The sequence below is a fragment of the Vicugna pacos genome, chromosome 2 (assembly GCF_048564905.1).
Source record: "Vicugna pacos chromosome 2, VicPac4, whole genome shotgun sequence".
In the NCBI taxonomy this organism is placed as follows: domain Eukaryota; kingdom Metazoa; phylum Chordata; class Mammalia; order Artiodactyla; family Camelidae; genus Vicugna; species Vicugna pacos.
Window position 1 is genome coordinate 95,567,659 of NC_132988.1, and position 27,074 is coordinate 95,594,732.

At 36.8% G+C, this 27,074-nt stretch overlaps 1 protein-coding gene across 1 annotated transcript in view; it reads right to left on the reverse strand.

Annotated features, from left to right (window-relative positions):
* Nucleotides 1–27,074, reverse strand: part of DTHD1 (death domain containing 1) — a 69,462-nt gene that overhangs the window by 6,493 nt on the left and 35,895 nt on the right. The window contains exon 8 of the mRNA XM_006209783.3: nt 22,883–23,127. Coding sequence (XP_006209845.3) covers nt 22,883–23,127 — 245 coding nt within the window. The remainder of the gene's footprint in view (nt 1–22,882; nt 23,128–27,074) is intronic.

Below are 27,074 nucleotides of genomic sequence, written 5' to 3' on the forward strand. Positions count from 1 at the left end.
TTTCGCTGCAGTTATGTAAGATGTAATCACTGAGGAAAGCTGGGGGAAGAATATATAGCACCTGTCTGTACTATATTTAGCAACTTCCTGTGAACCTATAATTATTTCAAAATAAAACAATTTCTTTTAATAAGCCTACTCATAGCAATGGTACATGAATGATGTAAGTGCTCTATGTTAATGAATGCACAGCACACTGGTTCATAAAAAGCACTTGATACGGATTTATTAAATCTGACTGTAATATTCTATAGGTATTCAAGTCATAGACATTACATAAACATGTATATAAAACTTCCATTAAGGCATATGAGCAAGGTGGCGGCATGGAAAGATCCTGAACTCACTTCCTCCTATGGTCACAACAAATCTACAGCCATATATGAAATTCCCTCAGAAAAGGACCTAAAACTGGATGAACAAAGCCTCCACAACAAAGGGTAAAAGGAACAGCATGGAGACAGGGAGGAGAGACAGAGATAAAGTCTCACCAAGGAAAAATCCAAAACCCAGCCACAGTGATAATTAGGAGGGATGACAAAGTACAGATTTTTTTTCCCTGAGAAGTGAGGGAATGGAACTCCTCCACACCAGGCACCCAAACCCTAGATCCTGAATAGAAGAGACGAGCCCGTCAAAATACCTGAATCTGAAAACCAACAGAGTGTATACATCCAGGAAAATAATAGAGCTGCAAGGAGCAAGCCTGCTCCTAAAGGGCTTGCACAAAGACTCACTCAACTCAAAAACCAGAGCAAAAACACCAGATTAAAAAGCACATGGACCATAGGAAAAGGGAACCCACTTACTAATCTTCAAGCATTTTCCAGAGAGGCTGCAACCAGGTGGGATATTCCCCAGGAACTGAGTCAGTGATGGGAGTCATTGTCATGATCTCAGGCCACTTTGCTAATATTGGCACTGGCAGATGCTGCTTTGGAACTGGGCAGTCACTAATTTCAAGGGCACCTGCAATAATACTATTGCTATTTGGCAGATAAGGAAATAATAAGTGGTAGAGTTCTCTTCTTTAATTTCTACCTGTCTGCTAGTTCTTGCTTGGAGTCTCTCCTCAAGAACCAGTTTTTGTGTAAAGTAACATGGTAAGTACTTTCTGACACTTGAAGCACCATCTAACACAAATGCCACGTAGCATTCCAGCAAACGACAGTGTCACACATTTAACAACAACAAAAGTGCCATGCTGGCATTATCATTTGTATCATTTACCCTAAGGCACTTAGGCACGAAGAGATTTTCACAGGTAATTATTGTAATATCTTGTGGCAACAAATCCTCCATCCAGCCTTAACCCCCACACTCCGCCCACCTCCAAACACTTATTGTAGAGATTTTTCTGATAAATTGGCCATTTATTTGTAGTCAGAAGATATAAAAGTGAAAGTGGTATAAATAATAACTCAAAGAAGTGTATATAATTAGGGTATTTCTGTGTATCTTTAGGACAGATTTTACCAGAAGCCTTTAAGATACCATAGCCAAGCAGTGGTTTTCACTACTTACTCTATGCTGTATTTATTGCATATAGAGGCCTCTTAACTAAGTAAGAGTTGCCATTTGAGCTCACTGATTGCATCATAATGGTCAACTGTAGCATCTCAGATTTTATGATGTACAACTCCTATAAAATTCTTAGTAATTTTACATTGTAAATAAGTTAGATTAGTTAGACTGAATATTGATTAAAGATGTAATTTGATACAAAAGATTAATGTTAGCATAAAAACTTTGTGCTTCAGTTATGGGTCCAACATAATACAAATCAAATAAAAGCTTGTATCAGTGTTGCGTGAGGACATGCTGGCATGACGAACTGAGCTGAACTTTCAGTTTCCAGGCAGGCATGTGAGAGGCTAGAAGTTTCCATTCTGTCACAACAAGTAAAAAGCTGAACAAACTGAAAAATCAACAGCTCTCTTTAGATCTGCCAAAGAAGTAAGGTCACAGGGCAAACCCCTTGCCAAATTGGAAGAAACTGACAGGCAAATACAGAGAAGCACAACTTACCAGCGCAGAAACCCACAAGCACAAACCACCACAGGGACCAGTGCCAGCCAGGGTAAGGAAGCTCAGCTGTAACTGACAAATTGCTAGAGGCTCAGTGCGGACAAGCCCAAGAGTTAAAAACTCCAGGGAGACCCAGTCATGAGGGCAGTTTCCACACTTTTGTGAATTTTACCTCCAGGAGCTCGACTAGGTTCTCAGAGTGAAGACCTGAGAAAAATCCCATTGTGTTTCCTGCAGGGAGAGGGGAAAGAACCTTTTGAAATGTACCAGAGCACACTGTTCTTAATAAGGCCGGTTCACCAAAGCCTAGTCTGCAGGGGTTTTTCAGAGCCTGACTGACCTTGGGGAAGGGAAATACCCAGCTTCAGGCCCCTCTAACCGTCCTGTCCCACCAAGTGTGGGGGTGGGGAGAAGGCAGAAAATCACACGTGAAGTTCACAGTCGAGAGGCACAGGCTCACTGAAGACCGAGACCTGGTCACAGGCCTACAGACACTTCCCCTCCTCCACACTTACCGCCCTGGCACTAAAGGTCGGTTTACAGTGGTTCCTTTTACCCAGTACATCACGTTTAGCTCTCAAGAAAAACGATTACAAGACATACTAAATGGCAAAAAACACAATTTCAAGAGACAGAGCAAGCATCAGAACCAGACTCAGATATGGCAGGGATGTTAGAATTGTCAGACCAGGAATTTTTTAGAACTATGATTAACATACTAAGGGCTCTAGTGAAAAAGTAGACAGCACACAAGAACAGATGGGCAATGTGAGTGGAGGGATGGAAATCCTAAGAAGGAATCCAAAGGAAATATTACAGATCAAAAACACTGTAACAGAAATGAAGAATGTTTTTAATAAGCTTATTAGTAGATGGAGATGACTGAGGGAAGAATTTGAGCTTGAGGATATCTCAATAGAAACCCCAAAATTGAAAAGAAAAAAGGAAAAAGAGAAAAGCAGAACATCCAAGAACCATGGAACAACTATAAAAACATACGTGTAATGGGAATTCCAGAATAAGAAAAGAGAAAGAAAGAGAAGTATATGAAACAATAGTGAGTGAAAGTTTCCACAAATTAACATCAGGCACCAAACCAAAGATCCAAGAAGCTCGGAGAATACCAGGCAGGATAGATGCCAACAACTGGGCTGAATGCGTAAGTGTATTATTTCATTCCAAACTCTTAACAGTAGTTTGAAGAACTGTCATCCCAGTTTGATACATGTAGTTTCTCCAAGGTAATATGGACCTAATCTTGAAATCTAGGTCTGTCTAAAGCCCTCACTTAAACAATAAATAACACTGCCTCCAGAGAATGGTATCACCTACTATTTTTAATTACTTACCATGCACCAGTGATTACTCTAACAATTGAAAATATATTCTATAACCTTGGCAGAGTCTAGTATATCTAGAACCTTGTGAGCTAGTCGTTATGCTTACTTTACAAATGAGAAAACTGAGGTAAAATAATCTGACCAAAAACGTATACACTAAGTGGCAGATGTAATGTGTAAACTACCGTCTGTAAGTCTGCAGACCCTTTATTCATAGTCTGTAAGTTAAAACTTGTACGTAAAGTGAGGGTTGTAAGGAGGACTTTCCCTCAGTCATTCCAGGACCTCCTGCATTCTGCTCACCATTCACATATGTCAACATCACTGCTCTGGACTTGGAAGCAGTATTAGATGGAGGGAAAGAGCTCAACTCCTAATCACACTACTTATTTACATTGTGATCTTGCAGGTTTGCGCCTTGCTTGTCTCACTTATGAAGTGGGCATGATAATAGTGTCCTCTTCACACTGCCCTTAAAGGGAACATCCAGTCACATCATGTAACCCAGAGCAGGGCATCATATATAAAAAGTGATTGAAACCATAGCTGTTATTTCTTAATGTTTTTCTTTAAAGTTACTTTTTTTTACCTACACAAATTCATTTTTCAAAGAAACTCTTGTTTCAGTCCTAAGTGGTAATGCCATTTAACTTGTATAAACACATGGAAACCTTAACAACCAATACAATTAGAACAAAACAATATCATTAAATTCTGTTGCCAGCCAAGATCTCTGAGCCTGAGAGTTGTTCTCTTCTTATTAACAGGGAAACCTTGAAAGTGTTAGAGAGAGAGAAAAACGTGCAGGCACCAACCTGAGATCTACTCAGTGGATCAAGGAAGGAATTAAAAAGAGAATAACTGCCTCACTATACGAATCCATTTTGAATCCATTTTATTCAAAGCTGGCATGTTATCGTCCTTAAAATAAAAAGCACTTATAATTCCAAAAATTTTGAAAAATATAAGTAAGTATCACCTTTTATTTGCTGAGAATTTTATCTTTTACCATCTTTTACTGTAAACATGCATGCAAAGTATTTTTGTTCTTTTAAAATTGTAGAGAACATTTTGAGGGCATCCGAGTGATAAGTCATCAACAAAAAGCAAGGAACGTGAACTCATAACCTAGGAAAGAGAAACCTTTATCATCTTTAAGGGATGGCCATTATCTCTGCTCTGAAATGAGGAGCTATGAGATGTCCCTTACATGGATACAACAGACGAACGTATTGGACTGTTCAGAAGTATCACCTCACACCAGTCAGAATGGCCGTCATTCAAAAATCCAAAAATGACAAATGCTGGAGAGGCTGTGGAGAAAGGGGAACCCTCCTACACTGCTGGTGGGAATGCAGTTTGGTGCAGCCACTATGGAAAACAGTGTGGAGATGCCTCAAAAGACTAGGAATAGACTTACCATATGACCCAGGAAACCCACTCCTGGGCTTGTACCCAGAAGGAAATCTACTTCAGGACTACACCTGCACCCCAATGTTCATAGCAGCACTATTTACAATAGCCAAAACATGGAAACAGCCTAAATGTCCATCAACAGGTGACTGGATAAAGAAGAGGTGGTATATTTATACAATGGAATACTACTCAGCCATAAAAACCGACAACATAACGCCATTTGCAGCAACAAGGATGCTCCTAGAGAATGTCATTCTAAGTGAAGTAAGCCAGAAAGAGAAAGAAAAATACCATATGAGATCACTCATATGTGGAATCTAACAAACAAAAACAAACAAACAAACAAAAACAAAGCATAAATACAGGACAGAAATAGACTCATGGACAGAGAATACAGACTTGTGGTTACCGGGATGGGGGGCGGGGTAGAGGGTGGGAAGGGATAGACTGGGGTTTCAAAACTGTAGAATAGATAAACAAGATTACACTGTATAGCACAGGGAAATATACACAAAATGTTATGATAAAACACAGAGAAAAAAATGTGACAATGAGTGTGTATATGTCCATGAATGACTGAAAAATTGTGCTGAACACTGGAATTTGACACAACACTGTAAAATGATTATGAATCAATAAAAATGTTAAAAAAAACTTACAATTCAGTAAATGTAAAAAAAAAATACAAACTACTATATACAAAATATATAAACAACAAGATCCTACTGCATAGCCCAGGGAACTACATTGAATAGCTTGTAATAACCTATAATGAAAAAGAATATATGTACATATATATAATTGAATCACTATGCTTTACACCAGAAACTAATGCAACATTGTAAATCAACAATACTTCAATAAAAAAATCTTTGTGAATTGGTAGGTATGTGTACATGTAAAAAAAAAAAAAAGAAGAAGTAACTCTGCACTTACAACCAAGATGATGCAGAAAGTCTGCTTCTGCCTCAGGAGCTGAAAAGTTCCAAATAAAAAAGGAAACCGCCATCCAAAGCTACAGTTGCTCTATTCCAAAGCTTAGCTTCAACAAAAGGTACAACCACTCTGGCTTTCTGGGAGATCTAGATTTGCGCTAAACATTTTGAAGGGGGCAAAAAATACGAGAGGCAATATAACGTAGTGATAAAAGTGGAAAATACAAGGAAACAAAAGCTCTGACCTGTGCAAGGAATGGGGGAAGTGAAAGAGCATAAAGAGAAATGCCTTTAAATTCCAGATCCTCGCACAGCCTCTGCCCCTGAGAAGTCATGTAAGCCTAGGCAAGCCAACTAAACGCTCTGGCTAAGTTCTTTGAAACAGAGATGATGGTTCCTACCTCTGACGTACGCTACAAGGCTAGAGTGAAATGTCTGTAAAGGACGTTACCTACACTGAGAATTCAGCAAATGATGGAGGAGGCCCACAAACCAAATGAAATGTGTGAATACTTTTTAAACCTTGTTTTTGAAAATTAACTGTAAAAAGAGAAAAGTGAGTCAGTAGATGAATATAGAACATGGATGGGATAGAAGATGCTGTTAAGTGATAGCTGCTAATTTTATTAGGTTTTGCAGTGGTTTGTGGTTGTTTGTTTGTTTGTTTGTTTTAAAAGTCTTTGCCTCTCAGAGAAACATATAGGATTATTTACAAGTAAAATGATAGAATAGCTATGATTTGCTTTAAAATACTCAAACAAACAAAACCTGTTAGACGGAAGAGGAATGGCAGAAATGATGGGTGGTGGATCCATATAGATTCATTGTATGGTTTCTCTATTTCTGTGTGCCTTTGCAATTAGCCACATACACACACAGCTTTTAAAATAAACATATATAGATTAAAAGACACCAGCATCAGTCAGTAAACATCCTGTGGCTGTATTAATCACGGATATTATTATAACTGCACATTCAGTGTTAAACTTCCTGAAGGCTTGGTCCTCACAATAAAAGGAAAGGCTTTTACATAGAAAGATCTGAAGACCAGCATAAACCCACAGAGAAGTAAGTTTAGTGTGGAAAAAAGAACTGAGTTTAGAGCAAGTAGAGCTGACCCAGAGGAGTCTCATGTGCAATATATTTAGGAATTAAGATTTTTGGAAAAGAAGTCAGGCTGTTATCAATCCCAGAAGACACGCCCATTCATATCATTGTTTAGCTCAGGTCTTTCTCAGTTTTAAACCCTGCACCTTTTACTACAGCCAAACTTACATTTTGTTTATTCATTATTTTTTCAGTTGCTTCTTAGAAAATGACTTTTTTTTAAAGCTTCAGTTTGATTATGGCTTTGTCAAGAGGAAGGAATTAAAATATCTTTCAGCCTTTGAAGGAGTCAGTCACAAAAGAAGACAGCTTAGGACCCTGGAAACCAGATAGACCAATTCAAGAAACCCCAATTGATCCAAGCAGCTGGAACAGACAACAGGAAGGGGCTTTTGGGCACAGCTGCAGGGATAAAGTGAGGAAAGTTCTGGATAAGTCAGGAAATATATATGGAATACACGTGGAGTCAGTCAAGAAAAGTTGTCAAAAGCAATCTGGAATAGATAAACCTCATTTCCAAATTAATGTCTCAGTTTCACGTTTTATCTAACAAAGGGCAAAGCAGTATACATACCACATGGGATTGCAGGAAGGATTAAATGACATCATGTATATGGAATGCTTCAAACATGTCTGACACTTAACCAAGCTCTCCATCAATGGTAGCTATTGTGAATATGCTTAAAACTTTGCTCACTATTCCAAGCAATTCTGGCAAAAGCAGATTCTTTGATCCGTAAATGCAGCCATGTGGGAGACCTTATTGATTTTAAAAAGCAACTCAACAAATTAAAGACATACAACACTGTTAGAACTTGCATAAACTTCCACCTCATTCCTTTACTGTTCTATTCTAAAATTATAATCCTAACAAGTTTCTGTCAGTTATGAAGACCTGTCGAGCTTCCTATTCAACTCTAAGCAAAGTTCTTTCTAGAATATCCTAACAGACTTTTTAAAATTTCCTGTCCTTTTTTTTTTTTTTTTGGCTTATAGATAGGAATATCCTTTCTGACAGAAAGAGTGATATGAATGTACTGGGAAAGGCCTGGATAGCCACAAACATCTTCCTCCCATGTCTGGCCAGTGTGTGAAATCCCCACATTAGTCATTCGCTTGTCGGCATGAAAGGCTTCTGCTAAATGTAACTATTACCTAGGAAAGGAAACAGGTAAAGCTTTTGTCAGCTATTAAGTCTCCACCTTTAATTGCTTTATCAATTTTCCCAGCATGCATTCATTTATTCTTTAATAGTTCAACAAAATACTATTGAATGTGTCCTAGAGATGGGATTACAAAATTGGATGAGCTGTGCTCCCAGCCCTGACGAACTCAGTCACAAAAGGAAACACTGGTACAGAGATTGGGAGTGCCACCAATGGAACCAGACTAACTTGGGTTCAAACAGTAACACTGCCATTCTCCAGCTGTTTCCTTTTGAGCAAACCTTTCTGTGCCTCAGTTGATTCAACCATCTACCTGTTCAGCAAATGAGTCAATATGTGTAAGTGCTTTATCAAGTTAGTAGCAAGAAATAACAATATTAGTTATCATTACCTTTATTATTACACAAATTAAAATTATAACAGACCATACGTTAGTATGTATCCAGGGCTTTAGTTAATACATACCTCTGTAGTACCTAATTCTGCCTTGGAAATTTAGTCTTCTTCTAAAGAGATGATCATACAGCGAAGTCAGTGCTGTCACAAGGGCAGCTCTGGGAAGAGCCTCTGAGGAAATTAAGACCATAATGTGTAAAACAAATGAGATCTTAAGTGGAACTGCAGCAAAAGATATTAGTTGGGTAAATGCAGTAGGAATGAGTTAGAGGGGGTTGTGAAGGGCCTTAAATGCCAGGGTAAGTGGCTTGGACTTTGATCAATAGACATAAAGTCTGAGCCAACTGAGAAGTTTTAGGAGAAGAGTGAAAAGTCATTATCTGTTTTTGAAAAAAAAATACCTCATCTGTTGTGTGATCTAGATAGAAAATGGGGTCGGTGATAGGCCTTCAAAGAGAATTTATAATCAGCCACTGGATAGGGCAATATTAGGGGGAACAGAGATGAAATGCAAGTCTGAACACACTTCTAAACTAGTTAGTGAAACACTCCGTTGTATCATAGGACCATAGCTCAAACCTGTGTCCTGGGAGCCACCCTAGGAAGCGCCCAGTCCACAACTTCCACTGTCTCCCGGTCCCTACTCGTATTCACTCTTTCACCGAGTCCAGTTGATCTCAAATCCTAAATCCCTCTCCGACTTGTGCTCTCTCTATCATTACTGCCGTGGTCTGAACATCAGGCCATCATCATCTCTTCCGTGGACAACTTCATTAGCCCTTTATTTTACTGTTGCTAAGCTCACCTCTTTCTGATTTATCCTTATAGGCTATCACAATGATATGCTAACAAAATTTGATCATGTTGCCCTCCTGGTTAAAATTTTCCAAGGGCTTGCCACTACTTATAGGATAAAAGATGCTCGATGAAAACTAGCTAGATACCTGCTGCTCCATCCTCAGTTATGGCTAGACTCATTCCAAGAGCACAGCAGCTGAGAGATTGTGTTGTTTCCTCATACCCTAAGAATCTCGGATGTGAATCTCTGCTTTGCACATGATCTCTATATTATGAAATGAGTCACATCCTTTTGACAAATTTTGACAAAAAGGACCCCCCATAACAATTTCACAGAAACATTTGGATGACCTAAACAAGGCATTCAGAATCCTCCATAACTTTTCCCCAACGTATCTCCAGTATGATTTTTCCAAATATTTTACTCAAGCCACACAGATCTATTCATTGTCCTTTCTTGAAGCGTGCTTTGTGCTTTGCAACTTCTTTTTTTCCCCTTTACTTCATTACTTTTTAATTGAAGTATAGTTTAGTTCCAATATTGTGTTAGTTTTACATGTACAGCATAGTGATTCAGTATTTTTACTGATTACACTCCATTAAAAGTTACTACCAGATAACTATAATTCTCTGTGCTATACAACTTATCCTTGTTGCAAATTTATCACAGTATGGTTGATTTACAATGTTGTGTAAGTTTCAGATGTACAGCAAAATGTTTCAGGTACATACACATGTGTATATACATATACACATACATATTTATATATATATACATATATATATATATTCTTTGTCAGATTCTTTTCCATTATAGGTTATTACAGTAGATCCTTGTTGTTTATCTATTTTATATATAGTAGTTTGTATCTGTTAATACCAAACTCCCAATTTATCCCTCCCTCATCCTTTTTCTCCTTTGGCAACAGTAAGTTTGTTTTCCACGTCTGTGAATCTGTTTCTGTTTTGTGAATAAGTTCCTTTGTGTCATTTTTTTTAGACTTCCAAGTTTCAGCTCAGGTCATCCCCCTTGTGTGGATCCCACTCCTCCTTCTCTCTTCCTCTCCAGAACGAATCATCCTCTACAACTCTCTTGCTCTGTAAAGTGTCCCCAGGTCACCTCAGCCCACTGGAATTCCTGCCTTCTCTGAAATATCCCAGCACTTACCATCTCAGTCATTTATTTGCAATTTATCAGCACTTCCTGTCTTACGATATTACTGTATTGTTGTATTCAACTATTATTTATCTTTTGCATTGTTTTACAACTTTTAAAGTGTTTATGTTTTATTTCCTGAACTGGACTGTGGTTTCCTGGAAAACTGGGACTTTGACAGGTATTACTTTCTTTTAAGGCCCTACATAATGTCTCATATATAGTAGGCACTTAATCAGTATTTGTTAATTGATATGTTTGCTGCTATATCTACAAAAAAAACCAGTTGCAGTTCATGAACTAGCAAATTGTCAGAATTAATGGACATCACTTTTCACTTATTAAATGTTATAATTTTAACAGAATAAATGCAAACACATCAATATAGTGCACAATTCCTGGTTTAGTTATACTGCTGACTGAGCAGAGAAAACCTTCCCTTTTATGGACAGCGGGTGAAGGAGGAAGGAGGAGGAGGAACAGAGAAGGAGAAAGGGGAAGGGAGGGGAAGAGATGCGGGGAGAAGAGGAGAAGAAGGGAGAGGGAAAGAAAAGGAAGGGGGAAGAATAAGAGGAAGGAGGAGGAAAAGAGAGGGCAAGATTCTCTTCTGATTAAATTGGTGGGCAAAGCACTTCCCAGAAAAGAAGAGGATCCTGTTGCTGACTAAACTAGTTTTGTTCATTTTCTCCCTTTCACATCTCATGTACAATATAAAATCAGTTTTTGGTGACATGGTCAAAACTGTGTCTTTGAAGGTCTTTCTGATGGCTTAGAGGAAGGTTAGATGACAGGCAGGGAGGACATGTCTAGGCAGAGCCAAGGAGTGCTAGAACTGAATCACTGCAAAGAGTGAGGTGGCTTTTGAAGTTTTCCCGGGTTAAAGAAATTGACATGATATCTCTCCTTCTCAAGATTCAAATGACTTTCTTCTATAATTGGTAGGGGGTGGAGGATGAAGTACCGTACACATTATTGGAATTAACTGTAGTGTAGAAAGCATAAAACTAAGTTACCAAAAAATGTTTAAATTACTATTTAAAATTCCCTATTGCTATTTTAGATTCACCATTTCCCACAACAGACACAACCCTGATTTCTCTTAAAGGATTTTTAAAAGTCTATATTTTTCTTAACCTCCTTTCTTAATAGCTACCATAAGGGTTATAAATTCCATTTCATTTTTGAACCTTAATATAATTTTGTAAGTTACTACAATGAAAAATCCTAAGTACAACTGAAGTGCCTCTGAATGCAAACATTTGCAATAGTTTGGAATCTTCTCATTTATTTAGCCAGGATTGTTCTTTAGGTTTCCATGTGGTTAGGAAGGAAAAATCAGATAGAAAAGAAAGTCAACCCTGGCAGGGCAGGGAGATGGTAATGAAAGTCCAAAGTGGTGAGAAAGTGGTGATTCTGAAGAACTGGATGTGACACCAGCCTCTGCCTGCTTCCTCCCTTTGACACAGCAAGTTACTTAATGTGGTGAGAATTCAGTGTTGAAGCAGTATCATTATTTACTAGAAATCACATGTCAGGAGATCAGTTTAAAAAAGAAAAAGAGGAAGTTCAGGCTAAGCAAAACTTGGGCCAACGGATGGCTCACGTAAATATATAGGTTAGGTATGACTGGAACACTGCAGCCTCGGTCAGAGTCCCACAGAAACAGCCCCCTGGAGCCCTTCTCTCCTTCAAAGCAAAGCCTCTGAGCAGACAGGAAGAGTCAAAAGCAGTCACAACTCAAGCTGGTGCAAATAACCTAACAGCACAGACAGTCACCTATGTGACGTGATTTCAGAAGCACATACGCACACCACTTCCTGCCACCTAAAAAGTCTTTGACAGTTCTTTGAAACTTGCCTTATTTCTGTCAAAGCACAAATAGACATAAGGTGAACTGAATTCGCCTGAATATGTTTGTAACAAGAGGAAGTTTGAAGCACAACCTAGGAAAAGTTCAGAGATAAATCATCATTCTTCTCAGCCATACATTTTCACATATATTGATTTTATGACTGTTTTCAGATCCTGTTGAAATCTGAACTATCACCAGGGCCTCTTTATCTTTCAAGCCTCAGCACCTTTCTCTGTTCCTCATGTGTGCATTCACCGTAATGGTCTTCCTTTGAGTCTTTGATGAGACACTGATGCCCAGTCCAGTCTTGGAACTTGCTGTTTGCCTCCCAATGTGCTTTTCTGGCCACACAAGCACATAGGCTTCTTGTCACCATAGCTCCTCAGCCCAGAAATCACCTCCACCGTGAAGCCCTCACTGGCCATCCCTTCTATAAGTGTGCACTGCCAGCTCTGACAACCCTCTGATGTGAACTTACTTTTCTTCTTGACACTTCTTACTTTCCTCTTCACGCTTTTGGTATTTAAAATGCAAGCTCTCTTCATGAATTCATCCATTCAACAAACATTTATTGAGCACCTAACAGATGCCAGACACTCTTCTAGGTCCTTGTGATTCATTAGTGAACGAAACAGATAAAGTTCCTTGCCCTCAAGGAGCTTATGTCCTAGCTGTAGGATGGAGGTGCTCCTACGATAAACATAATAAATGGGGAAATACGTGCTTGAAGGTAACAATGTTTTAGAGGAAAGGAGAAAATCAGAGCAAGGTAAGGAGTGTCAGGCTGTGTGGGTAGGAACAGACTGAAATAAGAAACAGAATCAAGGTAAGCCTCAGAAGGTGAAATTTGATCACGTTAAAGGAGATGAAGGTGTTAGCCATGCAGGTATCTGATGGTTGGAAGAGCACTTCAGGCAGGGGAACTGCTAATACAAAAACCCAAAGCCGATGGATAGGTGGCAAGTTCCAGACAGCCAGAGAGCTGTTGTGCCTACAGTTAAGTGAAGAGAAGACAATGGAAAGGAATGCCCTAGAGTCAGTGGGGCCAAGTTCATTTAGAATCTTTGACTTTGAGTGAAACTGATAGTCATTGCAGGGCTTGGAGCAGAGGCAGGAGGTAATCTGACTGATGGTTCAAAAGCTCACTCTGCCCTCTGAGATGAAAATAGTCCATAGAGAGGGAAGGGAAGAATGAGACCATGCATGGACAGAAACACCGTGTGCGTGGCCCATGGATGCAGGAAGTCTTTGTTGAATGAATTAATAGAGGACTGAATGGAAGGTGGAGGCTGAAGAATAAGATGAACAGAGAGCCTCACAAGCATGAAGTAATGGGTGATATATTCACTTCTTTGGTAAACAGGCATAGTACATTAAGGCCACACCTTGGAATTATTTGTATGTGAATGTATGTGTGTTTATATCCATATACATACATATGAATATTTCCTGCTTGCCTTCTCCGTGGAAAACAGTTTTAATTTTGACAGATGCCTTCCCCTCATTGATGCTACATCTATAAATGTATGCATAATATAGTGTTCATTAATGCCGAGCTCCACCTTTTATGGCTACTTCCATTTCCTGAAAAAATAGCACATTCTAATACTGCCTAGCTGAGATGGATTTTTTAAAATTCTAAACTTTATGGAAGAAGTCTGTTCTCATAAAAATAGAGGTCATGGTTTCAGTTCCCATTTAGGTATGTTAGTTTTAAAAGAGGAGAATTTTCTCTAGCCACAGATTCTTTCTCAACACCAACAAACTTACTTGTAAAGACTTAGTTTAGGCATGAGAAAGGGCCCAAAAAGTGACTCTGGAAAACCCTATACAAACTTATCCAGAAGGAAAAAAAAAATGACATTAGCAGCAGATTCATATATGAAAGGCAGCAGGCATTTAAAACGTAATTTTTTTAAATCCCAGTATAGTTTCAAGATGATAAATTTCAAGGTTGGGCAATGTTAAGTTATGAAAAATTGTCTCCTTTATCTAATTACTCACAAATAATTTTCAAGTGTGTACTACGTGCCTGGCACTGACCATACAAGCTGAGCAAGACAGTGGATGTGCCTGCATGGTTGATTGCCCACATTCCCAACCAAACTAACATCACCCTCAAGGAGAGAAAATTTACTCTGGGGCAAGACAAAAAAGTTTAAACTTTTAATGTATAAAATATAGATACACATATAATACATAAACAGACATATAGTTTAGAGACTCCTTAGGAGGGAAAACAAAAAAGGTTGAGAAACACTTGTCTATTGGAAGGCTAGTGATTATGATAAAATACGGTAACTACAGTGATGGGGGAAAGTATAGAACATTGTGGAAACACATGCAGGGAACAGCTAACTTGGAGCAGGGGTCAGGGAGGGCTTCCAGGGAGAAGTCACACTTCAGCAGAGCTGTGAGAGATGACCAGGAGGAACTGCTCAGGCAAGCAGATGGAGAGTGCTGCTCTAGAATCAAAGCAGAGAAGAGCTCATGCAAAAGACAGGGACAATCACTGAATGGGACTTTCATTGAGGAAAAGCTATATAAACCCCTTAATTATCTAGCTTGGCTAATTTGATTAATGAATTCATGAAGTCGGGCCACAGAGAAAATACTGCAGACTGAAAGATGGATTTGTTTCATATTTGGTACCTCAAGTCTGTCCTCTCTCACCTAAAGGCCTTTCATTCCATTGTCTACCATCATCACAGAGAGGTGCTCACCACCTCCTGCCAGAGAATTCCGACAGCCGCCCTCACTGGTCTCCCTCCGGGCACCCCACAGCATCATATCAACATAGTGACCTCAGGAAGTAAAGCGCTAAATCTAGCTGTTGAGAGAGCACCCCGATGTAACCTTCCTCTGCTCTCAAATCTTCATGTTGATCCAAATTACCCCTTGGCCTGCCAGCTAAGCGTTTGTACAGCCAGGCTCTACACCACTGATCTGGGACTACTCAAGCATTCCTTTAAGTCAACAGTTCTTAAACATGTAGAATCTAATGAACTCTACAGCCCTCCCCTCATCCCTCCAGTCACAAATACGCAGAGTGCCTACGAGGTGCCGGGCACGGTTGTAATCACTGAGTACAGGGCCCGAACAGGGTGGAATAGGTCCTTCCCTCATGGACTTGCCTTCTCAGGGAGCAAAGGCAAGTAGAAATGTAATGAATAAGTAAATAAATCTAATGATTTCAATGAATGGTAATTGCTGCGAAGTAAGTTTTAAAAGAGTCAGGGGTTAAAGAGTGACTGTAGATAAGGAGATGGAGGAGTAGGGTGAAGGGGGTGATACTTGAGCTGAGACCTGGATGGAAAATAACCAGCTATGTGACTATCAGAGGGAAGAAGCCCCCAAACGCAGGGGCAGCCACTGCAAATGCCCTAGGATGGAAATGAAAATGCACAGAGGAGACACTGATGGTGGGGATACACCTCTCTAGCTATGCTTTTCTTGATAAATGATTTTCAGTATCAATGGTTTAATAGACTCTGCTACCCTACACAAACCTCCCAGGAATGCCAGGTTTTCCCCCAAAACAGTAAGTAAAGAGTTAATGTCTCCAGGACCCTGCACTTCAGATCAAATGGCTCCTTTCAGTGCAAATGACCAGAATCCATGTCCTATCATGTATTAAATAATTTTACTATCACCTCTGCACTGGAGCATAGTGTAGTGAAATTGTCATGCCAACTTCCAGAGAGAACCTGAAGGTCCTAGAATCCATCCTGTATCTTTGACTAAGAATCCTAGCTTTATCTGCAAAGAGGGAACGGCACACAGTGGTTGCACTTGTGTGAAGCATATTTTCTCAGTTTGAATCCTAGTTCCGACACTTAAGAAGTTGTGAGTCCATGGGCAAGTTGCCTAAAATTTCTATGTCTGAGTTTCTTGTAAAATGAGAACAATGATAATGCCTCAGAGGGTTTTTTTGTGAGGAATTAATGACACAATGCATGGAAATCACTTGAAAGCCTTTTGGCATCTTAGAAATTATTCTAGTGGTTCTTTTATTTTTTTTTGAACCATTGTCAGTTACAATGTGTTAATTTCTGGTGTACAGCACAATGTCCCAGTCATGCATATACATAAATATATTATTTTTCATTAAAAGTTATTACATGATATTGAATATAGTTCCCTGTGCTATACAGAAGAAATTTTTTAATCTCCCAAGTTTATCTCTTCCCACCCCTTTTCCCCCAGTAACCATAAGATTGCTTACTATGTCTGCAAGTCTGTTTCTGTTTTGTAGATTAGTTCATTAATGTCTTCTTTTTTTCTTTTCTTAGATTCCACATGTAAATGGTATATGGTATTTTACTTTCTCTTTCTGGCTTCCTACACTTAGAATGACAATCTCTAGGTCCGTCCATGTTGCTGCAAATGACATTATTTTATTCTTTTTATGGTTGAGTAGTATTCCATTGTATAAATAGACCACAGCTTCTTTATCCAGTCATCTGTTGGACATTTAGCTTTCTTCCATGTCTTGGCTATTGTATATAATGCTGCTAGGAACATTGGGGTGCATGTATCTTTTTGAATTAGAGGTCCCGCCAGATATATACCCAGGAGTGGGATTGCTGGATCATTTGATATGTTCATTTTTAGTTTTTTGAGGAATTTCCATACTGTTTTCCATAATGGCTGTACCAAACTGCATTCTGACCAGTAGCATAGAAGGGTTCCCTTTTCTCCACACTCTCTCCAGCATTTGTCATTCATGAACTTTTTAATGATGTCCATTCTGGCTAGTCTGAGGTGATACTTAATTGTAGTTTTGATTTGCATTTATCTGATAATTAGTGATATTGAACATTTTTTCACATGCCTTTCAGCCATTTGTATGTCTTCATTGGAGAATTGCTTGTTTTGGGTCTTCTGTTCATTTTTGGGTTCATTTCATGTTTGTTTGTTTTTTTTGTTCTTAAGTTGTATGAGCTGTTTATACATTCTGGAAATTAAGCCTTTGTCCGTCACATCATTTGCAAATATTTTCTCACATTCCATAGGTTGTCATTTTGCTTTCCTTACGGTTTCCTTTGCTGTGCAAAAGCTTATAAGTTTAATTAGGTCCCACTTGTTAATTTTTGTTTTTATTTCTATTGCCTGGGTAGACTGCCCTAGGAGAATGTTGCTAAGATTTATGTCAGAGAATGTTTTGCCTATATTTTCTTCTAGGAGGTTTATCATGTCTTGTCTCATACTTGTCTTTAAGCCATTTTGAGTTCATTTTTGTGTATGGTGTGAAAGAGTGTTCTAACTCCATTGATTTACATGCTGCTGTCCAGTTTTCCAACACCACTTGCTAAAGAGACTGTCTTCTCTCCATTATATATTCTTGCCTCTTTTGTCAAAGATTAATTGATCCTAGGTCTGTGGGTTTATTTCTGGCTTTCTATTTTGTTCCATTGATCCGTATGTCTGTTTTTATGCCAATCTCATGCTGTTTTGATTACTGTAGCTCTCTAGTATTATCTGAAGTCTGGGAGGGTTATTCCTCCAGCTTCATTCTTACATGACTTACGAATTCCTGCTAAGTTATGCCTACCATCCCCACTCAAATTCATTCCATCTCCTCAGCCAAACATACTTTTTCCAATAGCCAAATCTCTACCAACTTAACAAAGCTCAGATAAAATAGCACAACCAGCATGAAACTTCTATGGATTTTACCTTCCAGAAGAACCATTACCCTCCTCTGAATAACTATTAGTACACTGTTGATACTATGAGTCTAATTATTTGCTGTATTACAAAGTTGACTTTGTATAAATGTTTGGCATACTCTGCTAGATTATATTTACAGCAATGCTGTCCCATAGAAATATAGTTTGAAATACATAAATAATTTAAAATGTTCTATTTAGCCACATAAAATTTTGAGGTGGTGAGACTAAGTTTAGTAATATGTTTTTATTTAACTGCATAAGCAAAATATTGTCATTTACAATGAAAACAATTTAAACAAATTACTGAAATTTTTTCTATTTTCTTTTTTGTGCCAAGTCTTTGGAATCCAGTGTGTATTTGACTCTTATAGTACATCTCAATTTGGACTAGCCATATTTCGAGTGCTCCATGGACAACATGTGGATAGTGGCCATCATTATGGAAAATGCAGCTTTAGGACATGTATTATCCTATATAAGCTCTGTATTTATCATAATGTCTAGCATAGCTCATTCCCTATTTCAGAAGTTCAATTAATATGTGTCAAATTAATTACTTATCTTAGTAATTTATTTAAAATCAGTACAAAAATCTAACCCCGTGAAAACCACATTGCTACTGTTCATAATACAAGTAAAAACACAGAAAAATATTCTTGGTTTTCTTTAAAGGATAAAAAGTTTGTTCTTCCTCTGGAGTAATAAAATAAATTTTTCAGTTATATTTCTCATTAGAATGTAGTTTAGAAGTACAAGTTCTGGATCACTGAAAGAGATAGTATGTACAGCAAGAAAATTATTTAAATTTTTGTTTGTTTCCTGATAAGAGTAAGAATTTTAAACAAAAGTAACTTTTTTTTTAATTTAGGTAAAATTGATTATATATGCTTCAGGTGTACAACGTTACAATTCAAAATCTGTATACAGTACAAAGTGAGCAACACCAAAAATCTAGTTACCAACTATCAAGTGACATTCTTCAAACATTTTGTGTACCCTTCCAAAACCTCCCTCCTTTCTGGGTGGTAGTCACCAATCTGATATCTGTATTTCTGAGTTTCTTTTTGTTTTGCTTTGTTTGATTACTTGGTTTTTGTTTTGTTTTGTGTTTTAGATTCCACATATGAGTGAAATCATATGCTATTTGTCTTTCTCTGTCTGACTTACTTCACTTGCCATAATATTCTCAAGGTCCAGCTACGTTGTTGCAAATGGCAAGATGTCATTCTTTTTTTATCGCTGAGTAGTATTCCATTGTATATATGTATCACATCTTTCTTATCCATTCACCCATGTATGGACACTTGAGTTGTTTCCATATCTTGGCTATTACAAATAATGCTGCAATAAACATAGGCTGCATATATCTTTTCAAATTGGTAATTTTGTATTCTTTGGATAAATATCCAAAAATGGAATAGCTGGATCATATGGTAATTATATTCTCAATTCTTCATACTGTTTTTCATACTGTTTAGACCAAATACATTCCCACCAATTTACATTCCCACCAACAGCAAAATGTATAAAGGTTCTCTTTTCTCCATATCCTCTCCAACACTTTTTATTTCTTGTCTTTTTGATAACAGCCACCTTGAGAGTTTTTAGATAACTCATTGTGGTGTGGATTCTCATTTCCCTAATAACTAGTGGTGTTGAACATCTTTTAATATGCCTATCGGCCATCTGTATGTCTTCTTTGGAAAAGTGTCTATTTAGGTCCCCTGCCCATTTTAAATTGAGTTGTTTGGGTTTTTTTCATTGTTGTGTTATATGCCTTCTTTGTATATTTTGGATATTAACCCCTTGTCAAACATATGATTTGTAAACATCTTTTCTCACTCAGTAGGTTCCCTTTTCGTTTTGATGATGATTTCCTCTACTGCCCAGAAGGTTTTTAGTTTGATGTAGTTGTTTATTTTTGCTTTTGTTTCCTTTGTCTTTGGAGTCAGATCCAAAAACAAACATTTCTAAGACCAATGTCAAGAGGTTATGCCTATGTTTTCCTCTAGGATTTTCAGTGTTACATTCAAGTCTTTAATCCATTTTGAGTTAATTTTTATGTATGGTATAAGATACTGGTCTAGTTTTATTGTTTTGCATGTGACTGTTCAGTTTTCCCAATACCATTCATTGAAGAGACTTTCCTTTCTCTGTGGTATGTTCTTGGCTCCAATGTCATAAATTAATTCTCCATATATGTGTGGGTTTACTTCTGGGTTCTCTATTCTGTTCCACTGATTTATGTGTATGTTTTTTGACAAATACCATATTGTTTTGATTACTGTAGACTTGTAGTATAGTTTGAAATCAGGGAGCATGATCCCTTCAGTTTTGTTTTTTATTTCAAGATTGCTTTAGCTATTTGGGTTCTTTTGTGTTTCCATACAAATTTTAAAGTTATTTGCTCTAGTTCTGTGAAAAATGTCTGAAATTTTGTTAGGGAGTGCACTGACTCTGTAGATTGCTTTAGTTAGTGTGGATATTTTGATAATATTAATTCTTCCAGTCCATGAGCACAGGATATCATTCCATTTATTTGTGTCTTCACCAATTTCTTTTTTTGATGTCTTACAGTTTTTAGTGTACAGGTATTTCACCTCCTTAGTTAAATTTATTACTAGGTTTTTTTTTTTTGGTTGCAATTGTAAATGGGATTGCTTTCTTAATTTCTCATTCTGCTAGTTCATTATTAGTATATGGAAATGCCACAGCTTTCTGTATATTGATTTTGTGTTCTGAAACTTTACTGAATTGATATATTAGTTCTTCCAGTTTTTTCATGAATTTTTAGAGCTTTCTATATGCAGTATTATACCATGTGCAAATAGTGAGTTTTACATTTTATTTTTTGATTTGGATGCCTTTTTTTTTCTTGTTTAACTGCTATGGCTAAGACTTTCAGTACTAAGTTGAATAAAAGTGGTGAGAGTGAGCATCCTTGTCCTGTTCCTGATCATAGTGTAAATGCTTTCAGCTTTTCACCATTGAGAATGATGTTTGCTGTGGGTTTGTTATATATGACTCTTATTATGTTGAGGTACCTTTTCTCTTTACCCACTTTGCTGACAGTTTCTATCATATATGGATGTTGAATTTTATCAGATTCCTTTTCTGCTTCTATTGAGATGATCATATGGTTCTTATCCTTCATTTTGTTAATATGATGCATCATGTTGATTGATTTGTGAATGTTGAACTATCCTTGTATCCCTGGAATAAATCCCACTTGATCATGGCATATGATTATTTTAATGTATTATTGGAGTCAGTTTGCTAATATTTTATTGAGAATTTTTGCACCTATGTTCATCAAGGATATTGGCCTGTAACTTTCTCTTTTTTTGTAATATCCTTGTCTGGTTTTGGTACCAGAGTCACACTGGCTTCATAAAATGAGGTTGGGAGAGTTCACTCCTTTTCAACTTTTTGGAAGAGTTTGAGAAGGATTGGTATTATATATTCTTTGACTGTTTGGTAGAATTCACCCATGAATTCATCTGGTCCTGGATTTTTGTTTGTTGGGAAGTTTTTGATTACTGTTTCAATCTTCTTTACTAGAAATCGATCTGTTCATATTTTCTATTTCTTCATGATTCAGTCTTGGAAGATTGCTCATTTCTAGGAACTTACCTATTTCTTCTAGGTTTTTTGGTGTGTAATTGTTTGTAGTAGTTTATTATAATCTTTTTTATTTTAGTGGTATAAGTTGTAATTTCTCCTCTAGGTATTACATTTATAAATATATATTCACATAATAAAGAAGCACCAAAATAAATAAAACAAATATCAACTGATCTAAAGGGAGAAATTGACAGAAATACAATAATAATAAGGGACTTTAATATACTACTTACATCAATGGATAGTTCATCCATACAAAAAATCAATAAGGAAACATCAACTTTAAAAAACACATTAAGTAAAATGAACCTAATAGGTATATATAGAACATTCCATTCAAAAGCAGCAGAATATACATTTTTCTCAAGTGCACATAGACTTCTTCAGACTAGATTGCGCATTAGGCCACAAAAGAAGTCTCCGTGAATTCAAGGAGATTGAAATCCTATCAAACGTATTCTCCAGCAAAAAAAAAAAAAAAAAAAGGCATGAAACTAGTAATCAACTACAAGAAGAAACTGGAAAAATCACAAAAATGTAGAGATTAAACAACATGCTAGTAAACAACCAATGGATCACTAGGAAATTAAGTACAAAATAAAAAATATATAGACAAATGAAAACAGAAACACAACATACCAAAATCTATGGAATGCAGCTAAAGCAGTTGTAAGAAGAAAATTTATGATGATACAGGCTTACCTCAGGAAACAAGAAAAATTACAAATAAATAATCTTACTTCATACTTAAAGAAATTAGAAAAAGAACAAACAAGTCCAAAGTTAATAGGAGGAAGGAAATAAATATTATAGTGCATATAAATGAAAAAAACAGTAGAAATAGATCAATGAAATGAAGATTTGGTTCTTTGATAAGAAACAACAATGACAAAGCTTTAGCTAGACTAACCAAGAAAAAAAGAACTCAAACAAAATCAGAAGTGAAGAGTAACTCTTCATTTAACTCTTAAATATGCAGGATTTGTCTCATTCAAAATATTTTGATGTCATTTTCCTAGTCACCACATGATTTTTTCTTAAAATGTTGTGTTCTGAAATATATTCAATGTTTTTTATAAATGACTTTTCTAGTTGCTCAGATACAGTTACAGAAAATTAATAACATTTTTTTTCAATAGTCATTAACAATATACTGTCAGGACCAGACCAACTTGAATTGTTCCTATTAGAAAGTTGATATGGAAGAAAGTAGAAATTCTGATTAGGTGATCTATCACTTTAAAATTGTAGCTACCCACTCCTTCCTTATCAATGTTATTCCTATTTTTTCTTTTAACCATGAGTATCCATATGTCTGCAGTATTGATTCTGGTAGATAATTATAAAGAACTGACCAAACACAGTAATTATGAAAGTAAAATAACTCACCTTTGGCAGTCTCAATGGTAATTTGCAAATTGGCAACTGATAATGATTTTCATTAAGTATAAGAGATTGATCCAAGTTGTGGGCTATCTTTTCTTTAGGTACTTTATAAACTACCAGGGTGCCCTTATAATGAGGACAGCTATAGTTTCCAAATTCATCCACCTCTTTGATTTGGAGTTCCAGTCTAGGTTTCCTTTGTAAATGAAAAATAAGCTTGTAGTCTTTTCCATAATCCTTCCCATTGCCTAAATAGAAGTAAAATGCATTTGTTACTATGAAGACATAGTATGTTTCCTTACTTAATTTTTTAAAATCCAAATAATCATTTGTTTTTCAAAATGTGTCCTTTTTGTGTAATTGCCTCTTGTCAAAACATAACCTAAGAGGGCAGCAGTAGGCTGAGACTACAGAATACTGAAACAATTCATCTGGTTGAACCAAGAGCTCTCTGGCTGCTTCTAGATCTAATAATTTTGAGTTTCTTTTTCTATTCAATTTTGTTATAACAAGAAACCATTGGGTATATCCCACTCTTTCTCTACTTAAAAAATTATTTTCACTCCTTAAGAATTATATTTTTCTTTCCTTTAAGTAGTCATACAATGTTTCCCACTATCACAACCTCACAATGGACGTTCTAGAACAGCACTCTCCTATATGGTAGCCATTAGCAACACCTGGCTTTTTAAATTAAAGTTAAAATTTATTAAAATGAAAAATTCAGTTCCATAGGCACTCGTCACGTTTCACGTGTTCAGTAGACACATTTGTCTAGTAGCTGCCTTATTGAACAGTACAAATATAAAGCATTTTCACCATCGCAGGAATACAGTGCTGTTCTAGAACTTCCAAATGGAATAGTACTAGATTAAATAGTTACTAAAATTTCTATTAAAACCTGGTGAATTCCTCCCAAACAAGGATATGTAAAAGTCTTCTCTACTGTCCACTGAAAATAATGGCACTTTAGTGAACATAATGTTTCACTCACAGGGGTTTTACCATGACAATCAGGATTATTTGATCCTGTCACTGCAAAGTACAACAGACACTGCCATATTTCCTAAGGCAAAGTACATTACCCTTTGCAAAACTGAAAAGTAAGCTTTTACAGTTTAGCAGTTATGATATGTTTCTGAAACATAAAGATCTAGACTCAAGTTCAGCCTCTACTATTAATCTCCCCTGTCATATTTATCCACTTCTTTTACATCTCTGAACTTCTTGACTTCTTAATATCCTTACCTTTAAAACAAGAGAAATGAAACTCATCTTCTAGCATTGTTTTGGAATGAAATGAGATAATATAGGTAGAATGATTGGCACATGGCCTGGCACATAATAAGGGCACAACAAATAACAGCAGTGATAGCAAATGAGAAGAAAGAAGCAGGACTCTTCCACTGTTTTGAATTTGTATGACAAGAAAACAACCCATTTAAAATTTTTAAAGAAATGTTAATATGAAACTTCTATACCTAAGTTGCAGCTTCCTGCTGCTCTGAGAGGTCTGAAAGATTAAAACCCCTTAGTTCTCTCTCTCTCTCTCTCATGGGAAGGTTTCCATCTTGCCCAGTGAAACAAGAGTAAGAGATGTAGATGACACCAATACCTGTCTCCTTGTTGTAACTGCTAGAGGTCATTTTTGTGAATTTCTAAAGCACAGTTAAATCTAGACTTAGAATAACCTCAGGTTAGGGAAGGTACAGGAGTATGTTCCTTTGCACAAATTTCTATTTTACAGGCAATCTGGCTCCTTGAACAAAACAGATTCCTAGGACATCCTAGGACAGTTATGGCTAGCCAGGGTTTGCCTTCTTAAGTTTCACTCTGGTAAAAAGGAAAAAACAAAGAAAAGAAAAATCATTTGGAGTCACTGGAATAGTAAATAGTAAATTAGAGTTTCTAGATCACTGGGGTAACTAACATCTGGCACATTTCTGCTTCCATATCTCTAAAGTACTATCAAGAAATCTGTTGCTACTTTGGTCACAATAGAATAAAATTTAGTAAATTTCTCCTTCCACCCCTTGAAAGATACTCCCTGCCATGTACATAATTACTTATAAGGAATAATTTATATACAGTGTATAAGGATTGAGGAAGAAGCATAGCAATGTAGGTTCAGTTTAGACATAAAATGTATCTACCTCTTATTGCCAGTTGATTTTAAAAAACAAAAATATGTAATGCAAATCTCTGAGTCATACTTACATATAAAATAAGGATGAAATTATTGAGGATTTACTAACAATAAATAGCATGATTTTGTGTTATAAACAGCATTATGCAGATTTTTTAAAAAGAGATAACACTATATTTTGGAGATCCTTTGTCACAGAAAAAAAAGAGAACTGATAAAAGGACAAATAGCACAAAGAAATTGTAGTGTTTTATTCTTTTTCTCCCACTCTGGCATATTTAGAGAAGTCAACCCAAAAGCTGTTATTGCGTACTAAAATTACGAAGTCAATCATTAGCTAACCTTTTGAGAACCTCTTTCTCCTCAACATATTATGTGTATAATTCCTAGTAAGGATAGTAGGCTAACAGCTATACAATAAATATTTGTCATATAAAGAACTACAGAATTTATTTATATTTTGTGAGGTACTAGAGATTTCTTATAGCAATATATTTTCTTCTCATTAATGAGTATTAGACTATTTTTCATTGAAGACATAGGAAGTACAAATGCAGAAATGTATGCTTTTGCTTAGAAAAGTCAGATGAGGAGGTGACAGGCTAGCAACCCGGAGACCCAGAAGACTCCTATGAGAACCACTGGCTCGGAATATTCCTATATTCTAACACATTTCCACCAGTTTTAAGTACTTTCACCATAAGCACCTTTGCTGTAGACATCTTTGCCACAAGCATTTTTGCCACAAACATTTTACCATATATCTGGCTAGAAGGCAATTTTACTGTAAAAGATAAAATAACTGGCTAGTAGTTTGGTTTGATATATACAACAACAACAAAAAAATCATGACAGATGACAATGATTTACTCCAAAAATTGGTTTCTCATTTTGAAACATACTAAATTGGGGGAGAACGAGGCTGAGACTAAGGGCCTGACAAGCTCAAAGTTGAACCTCCATTTCCCACAGAACTTTGGAACATCTATCAATGGACATGTGACAGTATGCCAAGGGCACACAATGTCTAAGGTTTTCACAATGCAACACAAAGCTCAGTTACAAATAGGCATCCTTGTATCTGGGAACTGATATCTCTTTTAATGAAGGATAAGTGTTAGCAAATAAGAAAAAGTGTGATGCTAAACAAGGAGACCAATCAACAAGTTTTTTAAAAAAATGTCTAAAATATCATGAACAAAAGACTTGGAAGATAAGATCTTAGGTACAGCCCACAAAATAAAATCAGTTATCTGTGCAGCATTGCCATGAATCTATGCACATTTTCATTGTATTTAAATATTTTCTATTTCACAATACAATCTTTAAAATTTTGTTATTTTATTTCTCCTGTTATATTATGTCCTTTTAAATTCCCTTTTATTTTTTTAATTGTATCTTTTATAACAAAATTGCCTTACAGCCAGTTAGTTATATGGCAAAAATGCTTGTGGCAAGCTGTCTATGCCAAAGATAGTGATGGTGAAAGTATCAGACATGATCTTCAACACTTTCACATCTAAGCTTCCATCTTCCCTTGCTTGGTTCACTGCAGTGGCACATTAACTGGTCTTCCCACTTCTACCCTTGCCTTACACGATCTGCCCTAAACAAGAGAGGTTTACTGAGCTTCTCATAGGCAAGGGCTCAGTGTCCTATTGCCTGTGGTAGGGAGTGGAGCATCTGCTAAAATAAGAGTGCCTGGGGGTAGTCAGCACGTGTGCAGTTCCTCCATATAGGAATGGAGAAGTCATCTTCACTCAAGGAAAATGAGTCAGGCAGGATGCTGGAATCCTTTCTGCTTTGCCTTTCCTAGAGACCTAGGCTCTATCTGGAACCTCACTGGATTTTCTCCATCTAACAGGAGCAAGACCCTCAGTAAAGAACTGATACTTCATCCTTCCATGAGGGCTCATGGTTCTCTCTGTGAATCTCACAGACAAATAGCCAGAGGTAAACACAGCTGCTGTCCCAAGTATTACAGGAAATCATTTGCATCATTAGTTTGGGTGGAACACTTCCAGGTTTTGACTGTTTTCTTAGAGGGAT